Source organism: Acomys minous, assembly GCF_964271855.1.
Source record: "Acomys minous genome assembly, chromosome: 10".
NCBI classification, from domain to species: Eukaryota; Metazoa; Chordata; class Mammalia; order Rodentia; family Muridae; genus Acomys; species Acomys minous.
The window spans coordinates 106,021,706-106,037,517 of record NC_140491.1 but is presented as its reverse complement, the minus strand read 5'-3'; the positions used below and the strand labels follow the sequence as shown (position 1 = coordinate 106,037,517).

At 42.8% G+C, this 15,812-nt stretch overlaps 1 protein-coding gene across 3 annotated transcripts in view; it reads right to left on the bottom strand.

Moving 5' to 3' along the window:
• Positions 1–2,600: 2,600 nt before the first annotated feature.
• Positions 2,601–15,812, bottom strand: part of DYNC1I2 (dynein cytoplasmic 1 intermediate chain 2) — a 48,246-nt gene continuing 35,034 nt past the window's right edge. For all 3 annotated transcript variants that reach the window (XM_084800077.1, XM_084800076.1, XM_084800078.1), the window contains 5 exons: positions 15,553–15,686; positions 14,446–14,590; positions 7,307–7,447; positions 5,085–5,210; positions 2,601–3,252 (listed from right to left, as the gene is read on the bottom strand). In XM_084800077.1, coding sequence (XP_084656203.1) covers positions 3,139–3,252; positions 5,085–5,210; positions 7,307–7,447; positions 14,446–14,590; positions 15,553–15,686 — 660 coding nt within the window. In that variant the 3' untranslated portion in view covers positions 2,601–3,138. The remainder of the gene's footprint in view (positions 3,253–5,084; positions 5,211–7,306; positions 7,448–14,445; positions 14,591–15,552; positions 15,687–15,812) is intronic.

The following is a 15,812-nucleotide window of genomic DNA, read 5'->3' as shown; positions in this document are numbered from 1 at the left end:
TGTACATGTGAGCACAGGTGCCCATGGAGTCCAGAAAAGAGTGTCAGATCCCCTGGAGCTGGAGTTACAGGTAGTTGTGAGCTGTGGGATGTGGGTGCTGGGACAACTCAGGTCTTGTGCATGAGCAGAAAGCATTCTTAAGCCACATGTCATCTTTCCAGGCCCTGATGTTTTTTTGATAGTGCCTTTAGGACAACACTCCAAATTCCCTCAAAGCTGTATGTCTAAATAAATTTTTATCCAATAATAATAATAATAATAATAATAATAATAATAATAATAATAATCATCTTGGTGGCAAGTATCTTTAAGTATTGTGTCATCTTGCCAGTATTTTTCAAACAAAATTTTTCTCATTTATTTATATTTTTATGAGTGAAATATAGAGTTCTACTTGGGAGTATTTTTCCCAAAGCTGTAAGCAAGATGACAGCTCAGCAGTAGGAATTCCTTCCTTACTGTTATGTATCTTGGATTAAAACAAAAACCAAAGCCCACCTCAACAGGACGGCTGTAACTAAGCCATCTGGAGCATCTGCGTGGTTGGCTTTTCTACCCTAGGCTTCTGCTGAAGCTCTGCATGACCACATCTTGGATGCCCATGAGCAGTGAGCAGCTGAAGCTGAGCTCCAGTGAGCATGTGTCTGGTCATGCAGCATTTCCAGTTAGCAAATGACTCCAGTGCCGACCCTGAAACACTGAGATTGTGGAAAAGACATCTTCACTTGGCTAAGAGAAAGAAAGAGGGTAACCAATGCACCTCAAAGACTCAAGTCTCCGCATGGCTCGAAGTTACAGTCTATCAGGGTGAGTGTGGAACAAAGGAAACCATTCAGAGACCCGGCAAGCCACTCCCTGCCCCTAAACACACACACACACACACACACACACACACACACACACACACACACACACACACACACTTTGAGCTGCTCGGCTCTCCATGACATAGTTCTCAGTGATCTCACAGACATTTCTAGAGAACAGTACCTGTGATGAGGGAAAAGGCTTCCACTGATGAGTATTTGGCTTAAATCATACTAAAAATTATCTCAGGGATTTATTCCAAGTGAAAAACTGAATACACTTTCTCAACACAAATGAGGGTAACAATCTTTAACTTTCCACTCAAACGCAGAGAAGCAACAAATCAGCCACAAAGCTAGAACTTGTTTCCTGCCTCGGAAGAAGTGAAACTGACCACAATAAGCTACAATTTATGTCCCAAGATATTTTTCAAAATTACAAAGGTCTTTCACACCTAGAAGTAAAAAGTGCATGATTCCCCAGCCCCCAACAAACTTAATCTCCTCAGTCTTGAGTGTGTCAGTGACAGCAGCCTCAGGGCTAGGCAGCCTTAGTCTTTAAGTTAATTCGTTATAGGCTTCTTTACAGTAAGTGCATGCGCTCCTGAAAATGCACAGTGAGGTAGAAAGGAAGGGTCTGTGTTGAGTTTTTCTGAGGCGTGAGGGAGAATGAACACTTTCTTCTATAGAAGAACAACTTGACACCAGCGACCATTTGATTCGCTACATGTCAATTCCCAACCTCACCCAACCTTGTTTTCCCCCTTTTTTCTAGTCCTTTTCACAGAATGAGAGTAAAACCATCGTGCCGCTGAGGAAATGAATTCTTGCACAGATGGACAGTGGGGCTCTGCTGACAGGAACTCTGGAGTTAGACATCACTACCATGAGATAATCTGAGATGGTTCTTTAGGTAACAGGCAACTATATGGGTCAAGTCATGAAAACTAAACATTTGAAAATGTTTAGTAATGTGAAGTAATGGACACAAGGATAATAATTTTAGAGCTGGGGGACAAGTTAGAATAATGTCATTAATTCATCAACATAAGGTTCAGGTTTGGCTAACATTTCACATCTCTCAGAGATGGCAAAGCTAGAACTACCATTTGGGTCTAATGTTCCTGGTCAATTATTCCTTACACCACAGAGTTCTAAGAGCAAGAGTTACGTACAATTCTCTCTCAACAAATCCTTCTTATAAAAGCCAAATTAAAAGTCCCAACTCTGATTTCTAATCTTTTAGTTCAAGTTCTGTTGAGTGAAGAGTTAAACGCAGGAAGATCAAAGGTAAAGGCAACTTGTAAGCCTTCAAGATGTGACCCCACCCCTTCCCTCCTCCTGAGACACGTGACTCCCACACTACTGCAGACATTTGCCATCTGCCTTGAAGATCTATAAAGCTGTACTAGCCACGCCCAATACGTAGAGGGGATTTAACTGCAGAGCGCGGGCACCTGCGGCCAGCTGCTTGTGGCTGCTGCACCCACGGCAAGCCCCTCTCCAAGCAAGCAGTCCACCCTCCGAGAGATTCTGCGCACGCCGGACTCCATCAGTGCAACTGAGCATTTATTCTTTAGAACAGACATGGGGGAAGGAAGGAAGAGAGCCAGGCAAAGCTGGCCTAGGAGGAAGCTTCCCCTCACAGGCTATCCAGCGCAAGCTCACTGTCCCGAGATGGTGTGTGTGGAAGGCCGCTGGGATTCAAGGCGGCTGCTTGCATGAGGAACTTTAAAAAATTAACAAAAATTTTATAGGAGAAAATTTCAAATTTCAAGAAGTAAAAAGTGAAGATTTGAGAAGTTAGCACATACTTGTTTTTATTTATAGATAATTATCCTAGAACTACAGAGAAGGAAAATGGCATCGGAGTGAGACTTACAACAGGCAGGCGGGTGCATGCTGGGGCTGAGACCAACGCTCCTACATAGCCAGGGCAGTGAGAACAGAATTGACAAGGGATTATGTACTGTCTTGCATAACAAGGAATTGTGGTTTTTTAGAAATATGCAGAAATTATTTACTCTGTGCTTTAGAAATAATTATATATAGTATTACAAGTTGAAAAGAATCCAAAAGAATATACACTTTTGTGTTAGAATTCAGAAAAGGCTGCATTCTGTAAAGTTGTCAGCTGTATTAAAAATGACACCAATCCCAAACAAAGTGAATATAATATAAAAAGGGCACTGTAAGCTTTGCTTCCTGCATTAAACCAGTTTACCCATGGAATTTCCTTTTAACACTCATTTAATCAGAACCATGCAAATGGCTTAGGATCTACTTAATCATCTATGTCAAGTTTGCTAAGGCTACAGTCCACTTCTCAGGCCTAGGCAGGGATGCGAGTAGCTGCCTCCTCCTCTGCGTCAGCTCGGTTTGCATTAATTTCTGCGAGTGTTCGGCCAAATCTTGCCCATTCATCATTTCGGGGAACAGCGATCTGCTGTTAAAAGAAAGACAATGTTTGCTGAGCAAGGAAGTAAACGCTCATCTTATCTACTATGACTCTGTTTTCAAATAATTTTTCCAGTAAAAAGCAATAATTGACCTCAAGGGCCCTTCCATAATTACAGAGACTATAATAATGATTTACAACATTTCAAAACAAAAGGTGTTTGTAAAACATGTCGTGACAGCCTCAGAAATGAATCTGTTGTTACCACCACCAGTGCGAGGACACAACAAAGATGCTTTGTAAACAGACTTCCTGGCGCCTCTCTGGGTCTTGCTGATGGAGAGGAATGCCTTCAGTTTTTTTTTTTTTTTTTTTAATTGAATATTTTGCACCACTGCTGTATGAAATAGTTATTTTATTTTTTTCTTTTCTGAGACAGGTCTCTCTCTGTGGCCCAGGCTGCCTCCAGTCTGTGACGCTCTCACGTCAGCCTCTGGAGCACAGGGCTTGTGTGGAGCATAAAGTGCGCTTTCTTGATGCTCTAACTTCTTCGTCAGAAGTTACAGTGCTACTCAGGATAGGGCCGAGTCAAGACAACAAGAAAAAGAAGTTTATGGTGCTTTTGCCTCACAGAAGTTCCCTATAGTTGATCTTCTATTATTATAGAGACTAACACTGACACAGACCATCTGTGCTAGGGGGACAACTTGCTTCTCAGTATACAAGATCTCATAGGGTAGTTACTAGGCAGCCAAGTGTGACAGTTTACCACGGCTGAGCTTCACTAACCACAGCTTTTCAGTAGGAGCACATGGCTAGTGACCACCTGTCAGCCAGTGCGGATGCAGAACAGCTCTCTTCCCCAAGGTCTGATTGCTAAAGCCACAAAGTATCAGGACAAGATGGGGGGGGGGGGGGAGGAAGAATAATGACACAGAATGTCCAATGTCCAGAAGGTCTAGTCAGGACCAGACAGGAGGACCTGAGCCCTGTGTCACTGGACGCTGTGTCCAGTCAAACAGAGTGACAAGACAGCTGGCTCATCTCGTGCCTTGGCACCCGGGCTTAGGTCTCAAGATTCATTTTTCTCACAGTTACTAAAAACCTATGGAAGGGGATGGGGAGACAGACAGTTCAGTGGCTAAGAGCATTGGCTGCTCTTGCAGGGAACCTGCAGTTCCCAACATCCACATGGTGCCTCACAAACAGACAGTAACTCCAGTTTCCAGGGATCCAATGCCCTTTTCTGACCTCCACAGGCTCCTGCATGCACAGTGCACACACGTATACTCAGGCATACATATACACATTAAAATTTTGGGGGGAATGGGCTGGAGAGATGACTCAGCAGTTAAGAGCACCAACTGCTCTTCCAGAGGTCCTCAGTTCAATTCCCAGCAACCACATGGTGGCTCACAACCATCTATAATATGATCTGATGTGCATTGTATACATAATAAATAAAGAACAAAAAAAATTTTTTTTCTGGGGAAAAAGCTATTGAAAGATGGTATCTTTTATTCCTATTATTTGACTCAAACAAATCTATAAACACAGAAAAATAAAATTTAATCTCAATATCAATTCTATAAAACTCCTCCACATGGAATCGCACACTTCCTTTTCTGCCTGAAGAATACCTAGCAACATAGGAATCTACAAGCACGGTACTGTGTAGTATGGTGTTACCCTCACGCCTGCTGCACGAGGGCTTAGGACACCCAGTTAGAGACAGATTCAGAAGTCATTTCTGTAGTGAAAAGCATACACCCACGTAGTTTACAATTCATGAGCCACACTGCTAGACTCAGCTACCACGGTACCGTCACTACGATGTCACTAAGCAGCTACGTCAAAATTATAGGCAGCAAGTTTCATACCTCTCCCACATCATATATGACAATCTGTCCTTCAGAATCGCCCACGGCAATCTCTCTTCCTGAGTGGGTCCATCTCACACGGTTAAGAGCAGGGTTGCCCTCCACAGAAATGCTGGCAGTCGGCACCTATGTCATTTAACACACAGCAATTAAACACTTCGTCAGTTTCTAAACATGTACAATAACAATTCTCCTCCAATCTGTGAGAGTAGACAAAGCATTTTGCCCCTTCCTCTCTGTTCAGAGATTGATGATGACCACATTATGATTGGGGAAATACCCAGTACTTATTCAAGACATCTTCACGTGGTTGCATGTATCTCCTCAGTAGAGAGGTTTTGGATTTAACTTTGTTAAGTAGTCAAGCTGTTTAAAAACATGAGACTAAAACCCATCTTAAAAAGAAAATATTTCCAAGGTGCTCATAAACAGATCGCAGTTCCGTCTCAGAGAACCTGAGTTACACCTGCAGCTTGTACATTCCCAGCTAAAGTCAGTTGACAGACAGCAGCTCCGGAAGCAGTTAACCCTGTGGGTACACTAAGCTTCCAGAGCCCCGACCCCGAGGAGGCAGGAGATCGCACCTACACAGTTGTGGCAGCCTCTGGGTTCTGGCTGCACCTCTGCCACACTTGAGGAATGGTTGTTCACTGAGACAGACCAAAGAGCATAACTAAACTTGTTTGAAATATGACCGAAGTAGTCCTTCTTCAGTCAGTCTTTCCCGAGAGATTAGGCCAGAGATATTATGATCAAACAATTAAGAGAAAGATCCTTATTTAATTATGGCCATAAATCTTTGGTAGGAAAAAAAAATCCAAACTAGGAAAGTAAATGTGGAGCTGGGTGTGGTGACGCACGCCTTTAATCCCAGCACTCAGGGAGGCAGAGGCAGGTGGATCACTGTGAGTTCAAGGCTAGCCTGGTCTACAAAGTGAGTCAAAGACCACCAAGGCTATGCAGAGAAACCATCTTGAAAAACCAAAACCAAAATAAAAAGTAAAATAAACTTAGACAGGGCATGGTGGTACATGTCTTTAATCCCCACACTGGGGATGGTTATGGGCATGGGAGGCAGATGCAGGAGGACCTCTGTGAGTTCAAAGCTGTCTAGCTCACACAGTGAATTCCAGGGTTATCTAGTGAGCTTGCCAGATAGATAGATAGATAGAGAGAGAGATAGATAGATAGATAGATAGACAGACAGAGAGATAGATAGATAGATAGATAGATAGATAGATAGATAGATAGATAGATGAATAGTAGATAATAATAGTATTAAAAATCCTTGCATTTTCCAATATATCTCTCCCTTCCTCATCTTTGTATAACCAAGTACAGGCAAAGATGCCACCAGGAATCAGGAGAGAGAGATACCAGTGACTCGTCCACAACCACTATTGACAACTGGTCGTATCCCATCAGCTAACCAGGGGCAATACGGGTACCTAAGCACAATTTAAGCCTCTTTAAACTGGCTAAAGATAACTCACAGACACAGTTAAATTGCATTGGGAAATTCGGTATAGCAATTAGGCAATGTGATGGTTTCTATGTAATTATTATTATTATTTCTGGTGCTGGGAATTAAACCCAGGGTCTTGCACATGCTAAACAAATGCTTGACCTCTGAACTACATGCCCAGACCTTGGGTTTCTGAGACAGGGTCTTGCCATATATGTAGCCTCTAACTTGTGATCCCCTTGCCCCTGCCTCCCAAGTGCTGGGTCTACCTGCATGTGCCATCATGCTCTGCTCCACGCTTACTTTAGAGTTAATGGCACACGATCTTAATGCTTCATGGAAAAGGCCATCAAAATACATTTCCTTCCTTTCAAACATGTCAGGCTAAGACCAGCATTTAGGATGATGCACAAGCCCATCAAGACTAACGGGGAACTCAGAATAAAGGTTACTATACTTTGACAATCTGCAACTGTCTGTTTTCTAGCGAAACACATTCCAAGTCCCCATGAGACTCCGCCTGGACAGGAGACACGCACTGTTGCTTTTCAGCAGTAAAGAATGTCCCGGTGTTCATGGCAGGGCCATTTCTCCCTTCAGCTCTGCACAGCATGCTGTTTGTTATGTAGGGTACAAAGCTTATTTGGTTTCTTTGTGATGACACTACAATCACAGAGCACTTTTACATTCCTTGGGATAAAAGAAATTTCACAAATTATTCAATAAATCTGCGATTTTCTGTTATTTTGCTGCTCACCTCTGTGTCGTTGTTGAGATTCCACAGATCCAGTCTCCCCATGCCGTCCACGCAGGCGAACAGGGCTGGGTGGGTGGGTGACCACATAACATCATAAACATAGTCTGAATTATCTTCAAATGAGTACAAAGGCTTGTTATTCTGAAAAGGCAAAGTTAATTCTTAGCACAATCAGCATACACGGCGCACACAAGTCCTTACCCATTCAACACAGAAGCACGGCGGAGATCACACAGGCGTACAGCTTCATGCCAGCTCAGGCTACAATGCCTCCCTCATTCACCATGGAATCACCTGGCGTTATGAACTAAGAACCAAGTGGCAGGTGGCATTTTCTTCCTAACTAGTAGTGGTCATGCCGTCTTTGAAAAAGGAAAAATAGAATAAGCCTCAAAACACGTGTCAGCGAGCAGTCCCTGGAGGATGGCAGCAGAGGCACTGGACATCTTGAATTGCCCAGAGCTCTTCCTGTGGAGCAGATAAAGCAACGAGGATGGCAAAAGCAAAGGCTCACAGTGTCTCCTGCAAAAGTGAGGCAGGCTTCAGCTGTAGGCTGCGGAGCCAGGCTCTACCAACTACAAGACGCAAACGGCACCAGCATCTGTGTGCTAAGAAGTGACTGACAGCCGCAGCACTCCGGAGAGACCAGTTCAGCGTCTTTCCACGCTCACGGAACAGCACAGGTGCAGGTGATGTAAGCAAGGTGTCATGCTGTTTCTGGGCCTCATACACTCTTAAAACTGACAGGCTTGAGAATGGGGGTGGGTGTGGAGGTTGAAAGACAGCCTGGGCAGGCAGCTCTCGATCTACCAAGTGGGTCTCGGGGCTTGAACTCGGGCTGTCAGCCTTGGTGGAAAACACTTTTATAGGCCCAATAGAAAGTTTTAGGTCATGAATTTAACATTTTAAGATATAGGTCTGGAGAGATGGCTCAGTGGTTAAAAGCACTTGTCTGTTCTTCCAAAGGAACCAGGTTCAATTCCCAGCACCCATATGGCTGCTTACAACTGTCTGTAACTCCAATTCCAGGGGATCCGACACTGTCACACCAATACACATAAAATAAATTTAAATAAATTTTAAAAATTTGAAGATGACAGTTAATGTCAATATCATGATCATTGGAGTAACCCAACATGCACCAGTCTCTGAGTTCAAGCACAGTACTGCAAAAAAGGCCAAAGTAATGGACATTCCACACGATGCAAACAAAAGCATTTAGCAACACCACTCCACCCACTGGACGGTTAAAAGGCAAAACATCAGAAAACTCTAAGTGGGGACGAAGATACAGAGCAGTCAGACCTAAGCATGCTGCTCCTGGTGGGTCAGGAGCTGCTAGGCTCACAGATTTGCCAGGTGCTAGCTCTTCAAGCTGAATACACATGCAAGTCCTCTGGCCAGGCCACTCCATGCTAAGTATATGCTTGCAGAACTGCTTATGGCCACTAAAAGACGACTGTGGCCTGGTATGTGGCACATACTTATAATCCCAGTACTCAGAAAGATCATAAGTTGGAGGCTAGCCTGGGCTACACAGCAAGAGTCTACCTAAAACACAAAAGACAACTCTAACTATTTTCCTAGCAGAAGTGAAGTAGCCCGCACACCATCAGCAGACTGTACATAAACTACATTGTATTCACATGGCTGGAAAGAGAATGCTCTGTAAGCATACTCTCACTTTAACCACAAACCCACAATTGGAGTGCTCATCAAGCTAGGATGAGTAAATATTGCTTTTTACAAACCCCAAATTATTAAAAAGCAATATGCAAATACACTAAAACATTTATAATAAAAAGAAAATTGCTAACTGTCTCAGGAAATGGTTAGATCAAATATTTAATCTACTCAGTGGGTTGTTATATAGCTTGGGTAAAAGATCACAATTTTATTTATTAAAAAATTTTTGTTTGTTACTTCAAGACAGGGTAGCCTTGAAACTCATTCTGTAGACCAGGCTGGACTTAGAACACAGAATCTACCTGCCTCTGCCTCCCAAGTGCTGTGATTAAAGGCATGTACCACTACCACCCACTTGAAAAGATCACAATTCTAAAAATTATGAGAAAAAAAGCAAAATGTCCTTCAGTTTAAAATGTGACTATTTAACAACCCTTTTCTAGTTTAATTTTAAAAACATAGTTATCTAATGATTAGCCAGAGTTTTGCCCCACTGAGAAAATGCACATATTTAACATCAAATAATGTTTCATAGTACAGTAATTTAATATATAATATTGTAAATTAAAATCCCAAGTGGAACATTTTAAATATCTCTTTAAAGTGGTATCTTCCCTCTCCTTGAAGAGCACTTCTGACTAAACGGCACAGAGGCAGCAGGAGAGCTGGGGACGGGTGGGACCCAGCCTGCACCCAGCTCCGCAGCTCTGAGAAAAGTCCGTTTCCTTGTCTATAAAACAGAGGCTTCAGATTGGTGCTTCTGAAGCCTGACTGAATGCTGTGGCCATCAGAGAATGTTGAAGTGTAGTGTTGTGAGGGTCTCGCTCTTGGGGTCTGATTTCATGGGTCTGGTTATCAGGGGCACTTCAAAGTCTAAAAAGCTGCTCCCGTCTATGACTGAGAACCTCTGAGCCATATAATGCATATTAAGTCTCTTATTCTGACAAATGACCAGCAAAAACATATTTGCCAAAAGGAAATCAAGACGAAGGGCTTTTGTGAAAAACAGATAGCACTGGAATAAACAGAATAATCATTTGGTTCTCCATGGTCAAAGCATAAGCCGCACAGTTTTCCTAAGCGTGAGGTGTGTACTGGTTGAATGTTGTTGACCTATAATTCATGTCTGTCTAGTGCTTGTAAATGGAACCAGGTTAAACAGCTTATAGTGGACTAGGGTGGGTTACATCTACTAAGACCTGTGTCTTAAAAGTGAGAATTTGGATGCAGATACTTAAGGAAGCAACAGGTTCAGCCAGTGATGATGACCAAGGCAGAGACCGGAGTGATGACAGCTATAGGCCAAAGAACACCAAGGACTCCTGGCAGTCACCAGACGCTAGGGACAGTATGGAACAAATTCTCAGACCCTCCAAGGGTAAGCGGCCCGCCCACACCTCCTAAACTGACAGCAAAGGTCTGTTATTTAAGGCGCTGGTGCTAAGCTGCTCCAGCAGCAGAAGAACCAGATACACATAACTGTTTTCAAAGCAGGGGTGATGGGGAAGTTCTAGATTAGTAACAGGCATCTCCGCAGTCAACACATCAGGATCAACAGTGCATTGGAAATAACTATGCCCTCCATTTGGATGGTAAGCGAAATAAACAAGTTTCCTTGAAAAGAAGTCATTACAGGACTGCAGAGACGGCTCAGAGGTTAAGAGCACAAACTGTTCCTGCAGAGGACAACACAACACCCACGTCTGGGAACCTGCCTGTCACGCCTGCTCCAGGGTACCCAATGCTTCTGGCCCAGTGCTCATGTACGCGCGCGCGCACACACACACACACACACACACACACACACACACACACACACAAAATCATTTCAAGGTCAAAAATAACTTCCCATAATGCCCGAGTAAGGATAATCTCTGCCAAGTAGAGCTATTAGAAGTACGGAAAGCCACTCTTGGAAGGCAAATGAAGACAATCCCATTTCAGCACTGCCCAGGAGACAGGGAGTCTCAGACAACAGATTGCGAGAATCACTACCCCAGGGCAAGGCTCTCTTTACTTGAAGATGGATGAATCAAGCTATCTTAGCTTGATGCCGCTGAATATTCAAATGATAAAACTCCTTTTGTTCTAATTCCTTGCTCACCAAGCAATCTTCTGATTATAATTTGGCTTCCCATGTGGATAGTCTACAGGGAAACAATGAGCTGGCCAGGCCAGCAGGAAGATCTGGGCCCTTCTGGCAGTTAAGTTTCTGACTGTAAATTAATAAATCGACATTTTCCAGTGTATCAGTGTCTTAGGAGCCTGTTGGTTACATTCAGCATTCCTTTGTCTAATCAATTCCAGTAGCTGACAAAATTGAGTTTCTAAGTATGCAAAGGAGGCTAGACACTGACCTGGGGCAACTTACTGAGGTCTGGCTCATCAGTCAGCCTTCCTTCAGACATTTGCTCAACTTCAAAGCACATTTTCATTTTAACTTGTGTATTATAAGAACATTTCTTTTTGTTTGTTTGTTTGTTTGAGACAAGGTTTCTCTGTGTAGGCCTAGCTGTCTTGGAACTCAATCTGTAGACCAGGCTGGCCTTGAACTCACAAAGATCCTCCTGGGATTAATGATGTGCACCAGCACCACACAGTAAACATTCCTCTTTCAAGCTCTTTCAACCCCGTTTAATGCTTGTATTGCTGTGAGTTAAGCAAGCACACTGCCAGTCTAAAGATGGATAAGGAAACAGTGGACTGTGACAAGGTTAAGTTGCAATGGATTACAAAAAGCTAAAACCTATTTTAAGGAATGACCCTATCAACAAACTTAACTCTGCCACTACAGTGAATGTGGTCTGAAAGGAGAAAATACTATGTATGCGTTAAGACGTCATCTCCTGAAAATACTTTTGAGAATCACCTATGACAGGTGTATTAGATGTGCTGGAAGATTCAGCTAATTACCAGGTTAGACCTGATAGTCCCACCTTCCAGGTTACCCCAAAGAAACTGCCATTGCTCATTCATTCTCCCTGCTGTGTTTCAGACCCACTAATGCACTTGTATTGTGGACTTTTAGTTTGGTGTTTGGGGATTTTAAAAGTGTCTTCTAAACATTATGGAAGCAGTTGGGCATGGTGGTGCATGTCTTTAATCCCAGCACCTGGGAGGGAGAGGCAGGCGGATCGCTGTGAGTTGGAGGACAGCCAGGGCTGTGTAGAGAAATCTTGTCTCAAAAATAAAAAAAGAGCCAGGAGTGGTGGAGTAAACCTTTATTCCCAGCACTCGGGAGGCAGAGACAGGTGGATCTCTGTGAGTTCGGGGTCAGCTGGTCTACAGAGTGAGTTCAGGACAGCCAGGGCTACACAGAGAAACCCTGTCTCAAAAAATAAAATAAAATATAAAAAAAAAAAACCAAACAACACAAAGTTAAGCAATATGCAGACAACCATGATCACATACTTTTGTGTGTTTTCTATGCTGCAAATTGCTAAAGTTTATAAGTATTCAGAGCAATCTGATAGAACAGAACCACGGGGCTAGGTTGTAAACTTCCCAAGCAAGCTAAGATAGAAACTGCCACACTGAAGACCGCTTTAAAGTACATTTGAGGTAGTGCCAGACTGAGGTTTCTGCTGTCCACTTTTACAGGACTTACACAAAAAGAGAAAAAGGAGGAATCCTGTCTGGATACTGGGGGAGAGCCAGATCTTAAGGGACAGAGAGATACTCAGGGTCTAGGGACCCACTCTTCTAGCTCCGAGGGCAAGAGGGCACATAAAAAGGAGAGGCGGGGAAGCAAGACATGTGCATTCACACACATACACAACACACACATCACACAAACACATGTAAACAAAAGCTACTTCTATGTTGAAACACAGAAACAAAGCCATGAGCTATTAATGGAGCGCATGTGTGGAAGCACAGATCCGAAAGCCTGTCAGTCCGCTCTCACAGGAAGAACTCCTCGTGTACAAACCCTGCTAAAGTATATTCAGACTTCAAGCATAAAGGAAGCTGGCAAATTGAAAATCTGACATTTAAAAATCAAACACTCAGTTAGTCACCAAATGAAGATTCTTTCAATACCAGAAAAGTAAAGGGGCTGGCCAAGAACTCAGCAAAGATATAATGTCTGTCCTGACTCCAACAGGGCTAGTCCATGAGAAAGTACACCCAGAAATCTTACAATACATGGATATTTGAAGCCTATTGGAAAGGGCAGGTATTATCTGTTGTGGTTAGTTTATATCAAACCAACATTTATCTTTGGAACTCTGTATCTTGCTTTGTTTACTGGCACATTATGTATTTCCCCATATATACAGAGTGGTAGATCATACACTGCTGTGCTTACGGCTATGCTGGACATTATTTTAAGCACTGTTCTAGACATTTCCTTCATTAGACTTAAGGTAAGTGCTCGTTTTGTGTCTGTTGATGTCAAAGCTCAAAATGCTCAATTTTAAAATGCAAGCTTTGCAAGGCCATTTTCTACGTCATTTCATGTTAGACTGAGAGGGGGCCACCAAGACAGGACAAGAGTGAGCCATCAGATCACTCTGGATGCTGAGACCAGAGCTGAGTAAACACATGACAGTAGTAGGGACCTTTTAAAAAACACTATATTTCCTCAAAATCTTTAAGAACCACAGCATGCTTCTAAGCATTGTTCCATGGTAAAGGATTCAAACAGCCAATATTATGAGCAAGTAGATGGACAGGAAAAATAAAGCTTCAAATGCAGCTTGCATAGACTAGGATATACTGAGTGTGTGGTTCTAATAGCAACACTATGATCCTGCAGGAAAACTGGAAAGCAATCGAGTTACATTCATAAAAAATAAAAATATAAAAACGTCTCCCAATGAGGCCGTGCTCCCTAAGCTTTGCCAGGCTAAGCTACACTCACTGGAATTACTGGAGAACTAGGAAAGACTTCCTTCACTAAGTGGGTGTTTCAAGCAACTGGGTAACTAAGTCTCAATAAACAAACCTGGTTAGATTTCAATAAGAAAACAAACAGGTGCCTTCACAACGACCTTCCGGATTCAAGTTTGTTGTGTGGCCTATGGTACAGGACTCATTGCAAATGGTCTGTCTTTTCTCTATTTTCCATCAGGTCTGAGAGCCACTGCAGTCCTGACTGAAGCCTCTTGGCTCTCCACAGAGCAAATGAATGCCTTTGTGTGGGGCTGGATGAGGGAGTATAGGCTCCCCAGGGGCTTCCTCCCAATGACCTCAGAGTAAACAAATCTTTGCTTGAAAAGCCTAAAGTGGTAGGAAGACTAATCTTCAATTTTTTGTGGGGTCATCCTATTTGTCAGCATCGTACCATCAGCATACTTGCACACCATGTAACTTTTTTTTTTTTTAACCAGGTTTTACTTACTGGGAAACAGTTCTGAGACATCTCAGAGCCGAGTCTTTCCCTGCAGTGTTAGAGCACCACCTGGTGTCAGAAATCTGACCAGATGAGCAGAATGCTGCATATCAGATACCTTAGTTGTCCAAAGTTTTACTGTCCAGTCAAATGACGAAGTGACAAACAGATGTGAGAAGTCTACTGCTCCAACGGCCGCGTGACAGTGAATTCCGGTGATGGGTCCCTGATGCCCCTCAAACATTTCACTGATTCCAGCTTTGCTATTTCACAAAAGTGAAAAACGTTAGGAAACTCTCTTGTAAATATACCATATATTATTTTCTTAATATTTTTATTTATTCATTTTTAAGACAGGGTCTTAAGTAGCCTGAGCTGGCCTAGCACTTACTATGTAGGCCAGGCTAGCTTTATACCCAGACAGCCACCTTCCTCTGCCTCCAGAGTGTTGAGATTAATTGCCTGCACCATCACACCCAGCCAATATGTATCTTATTGTGGGTTTATATACCAGACCTTGACTTAATTTCAAACACAATTCTGTGTTCACAGCTCATCAGCATAGCTTATGCCAAATGCCACTGTGTTCAGATTTGATAACACTACTAATGGAGTGGGGACATAAACACCATGCTGTTGACAGGAGAACACAAAAGACCAGTATCCATCCATGCTGGTAGAATTAGGACAAAGGGATGCTGCCCAGACAGTCTGGACTAATTTAGATCAAAGGCTTCGGAGTGAAGGTGATCTGTATTGGGGATGAAGTCCAGGTGTCCAGCTAGACAATTTCACAACAGACTGAAGGGCAGGGTAAATATGACTCAGGCTAACATATGTAATGGCATTGCTATACCATTATCAGCAGGCCAGGACTGCAACTCAAAGTTCAAATAAACCCTAACAGAAAACAGGTGACAGTCCCACTGACAAGCCTGAGGGCCAATATGTGGCACATGCACACTGCATTCTAACTGCTGAACATGCCTCCCACCAGTAACTTCTGTGAACACACGCACATACAAATCCCTACAATACACCATAACCCACACAATCCAAAACACGTGAGTCCAAGCTACTATTGTTAAAAAGGAAATTAAGCTTTAGGTGCCTGAATTTAATGTCACAAGTCTAGGAGAGGATTCTACTTAAATAAAGAACAAGTTATTTCAATGAAATGACTCAAGGGGAAACTTAAATAATGGCTAATTCCCATTAGGTTTACCTGCCATGGCGGCATGCTGTGTACACAGAACCTTCTTCACTGCCCACAACAAAGTTGTTGACGTCTCCAACAGGGAAGGACATAGATGTCACAGCTACTGCCTTCGACTGCTTATGCACCAACTCCATGCTATCCTACATAGAGAAAAAAGGAGAAAATTGTTCTGTAAAGCTTTAATTTCAAATATTCATTAAAAACTTCTAATTTTAACTAGTTTACAAGCTACTGTTTTAACATACTTTTATTATAAACCTACCTCA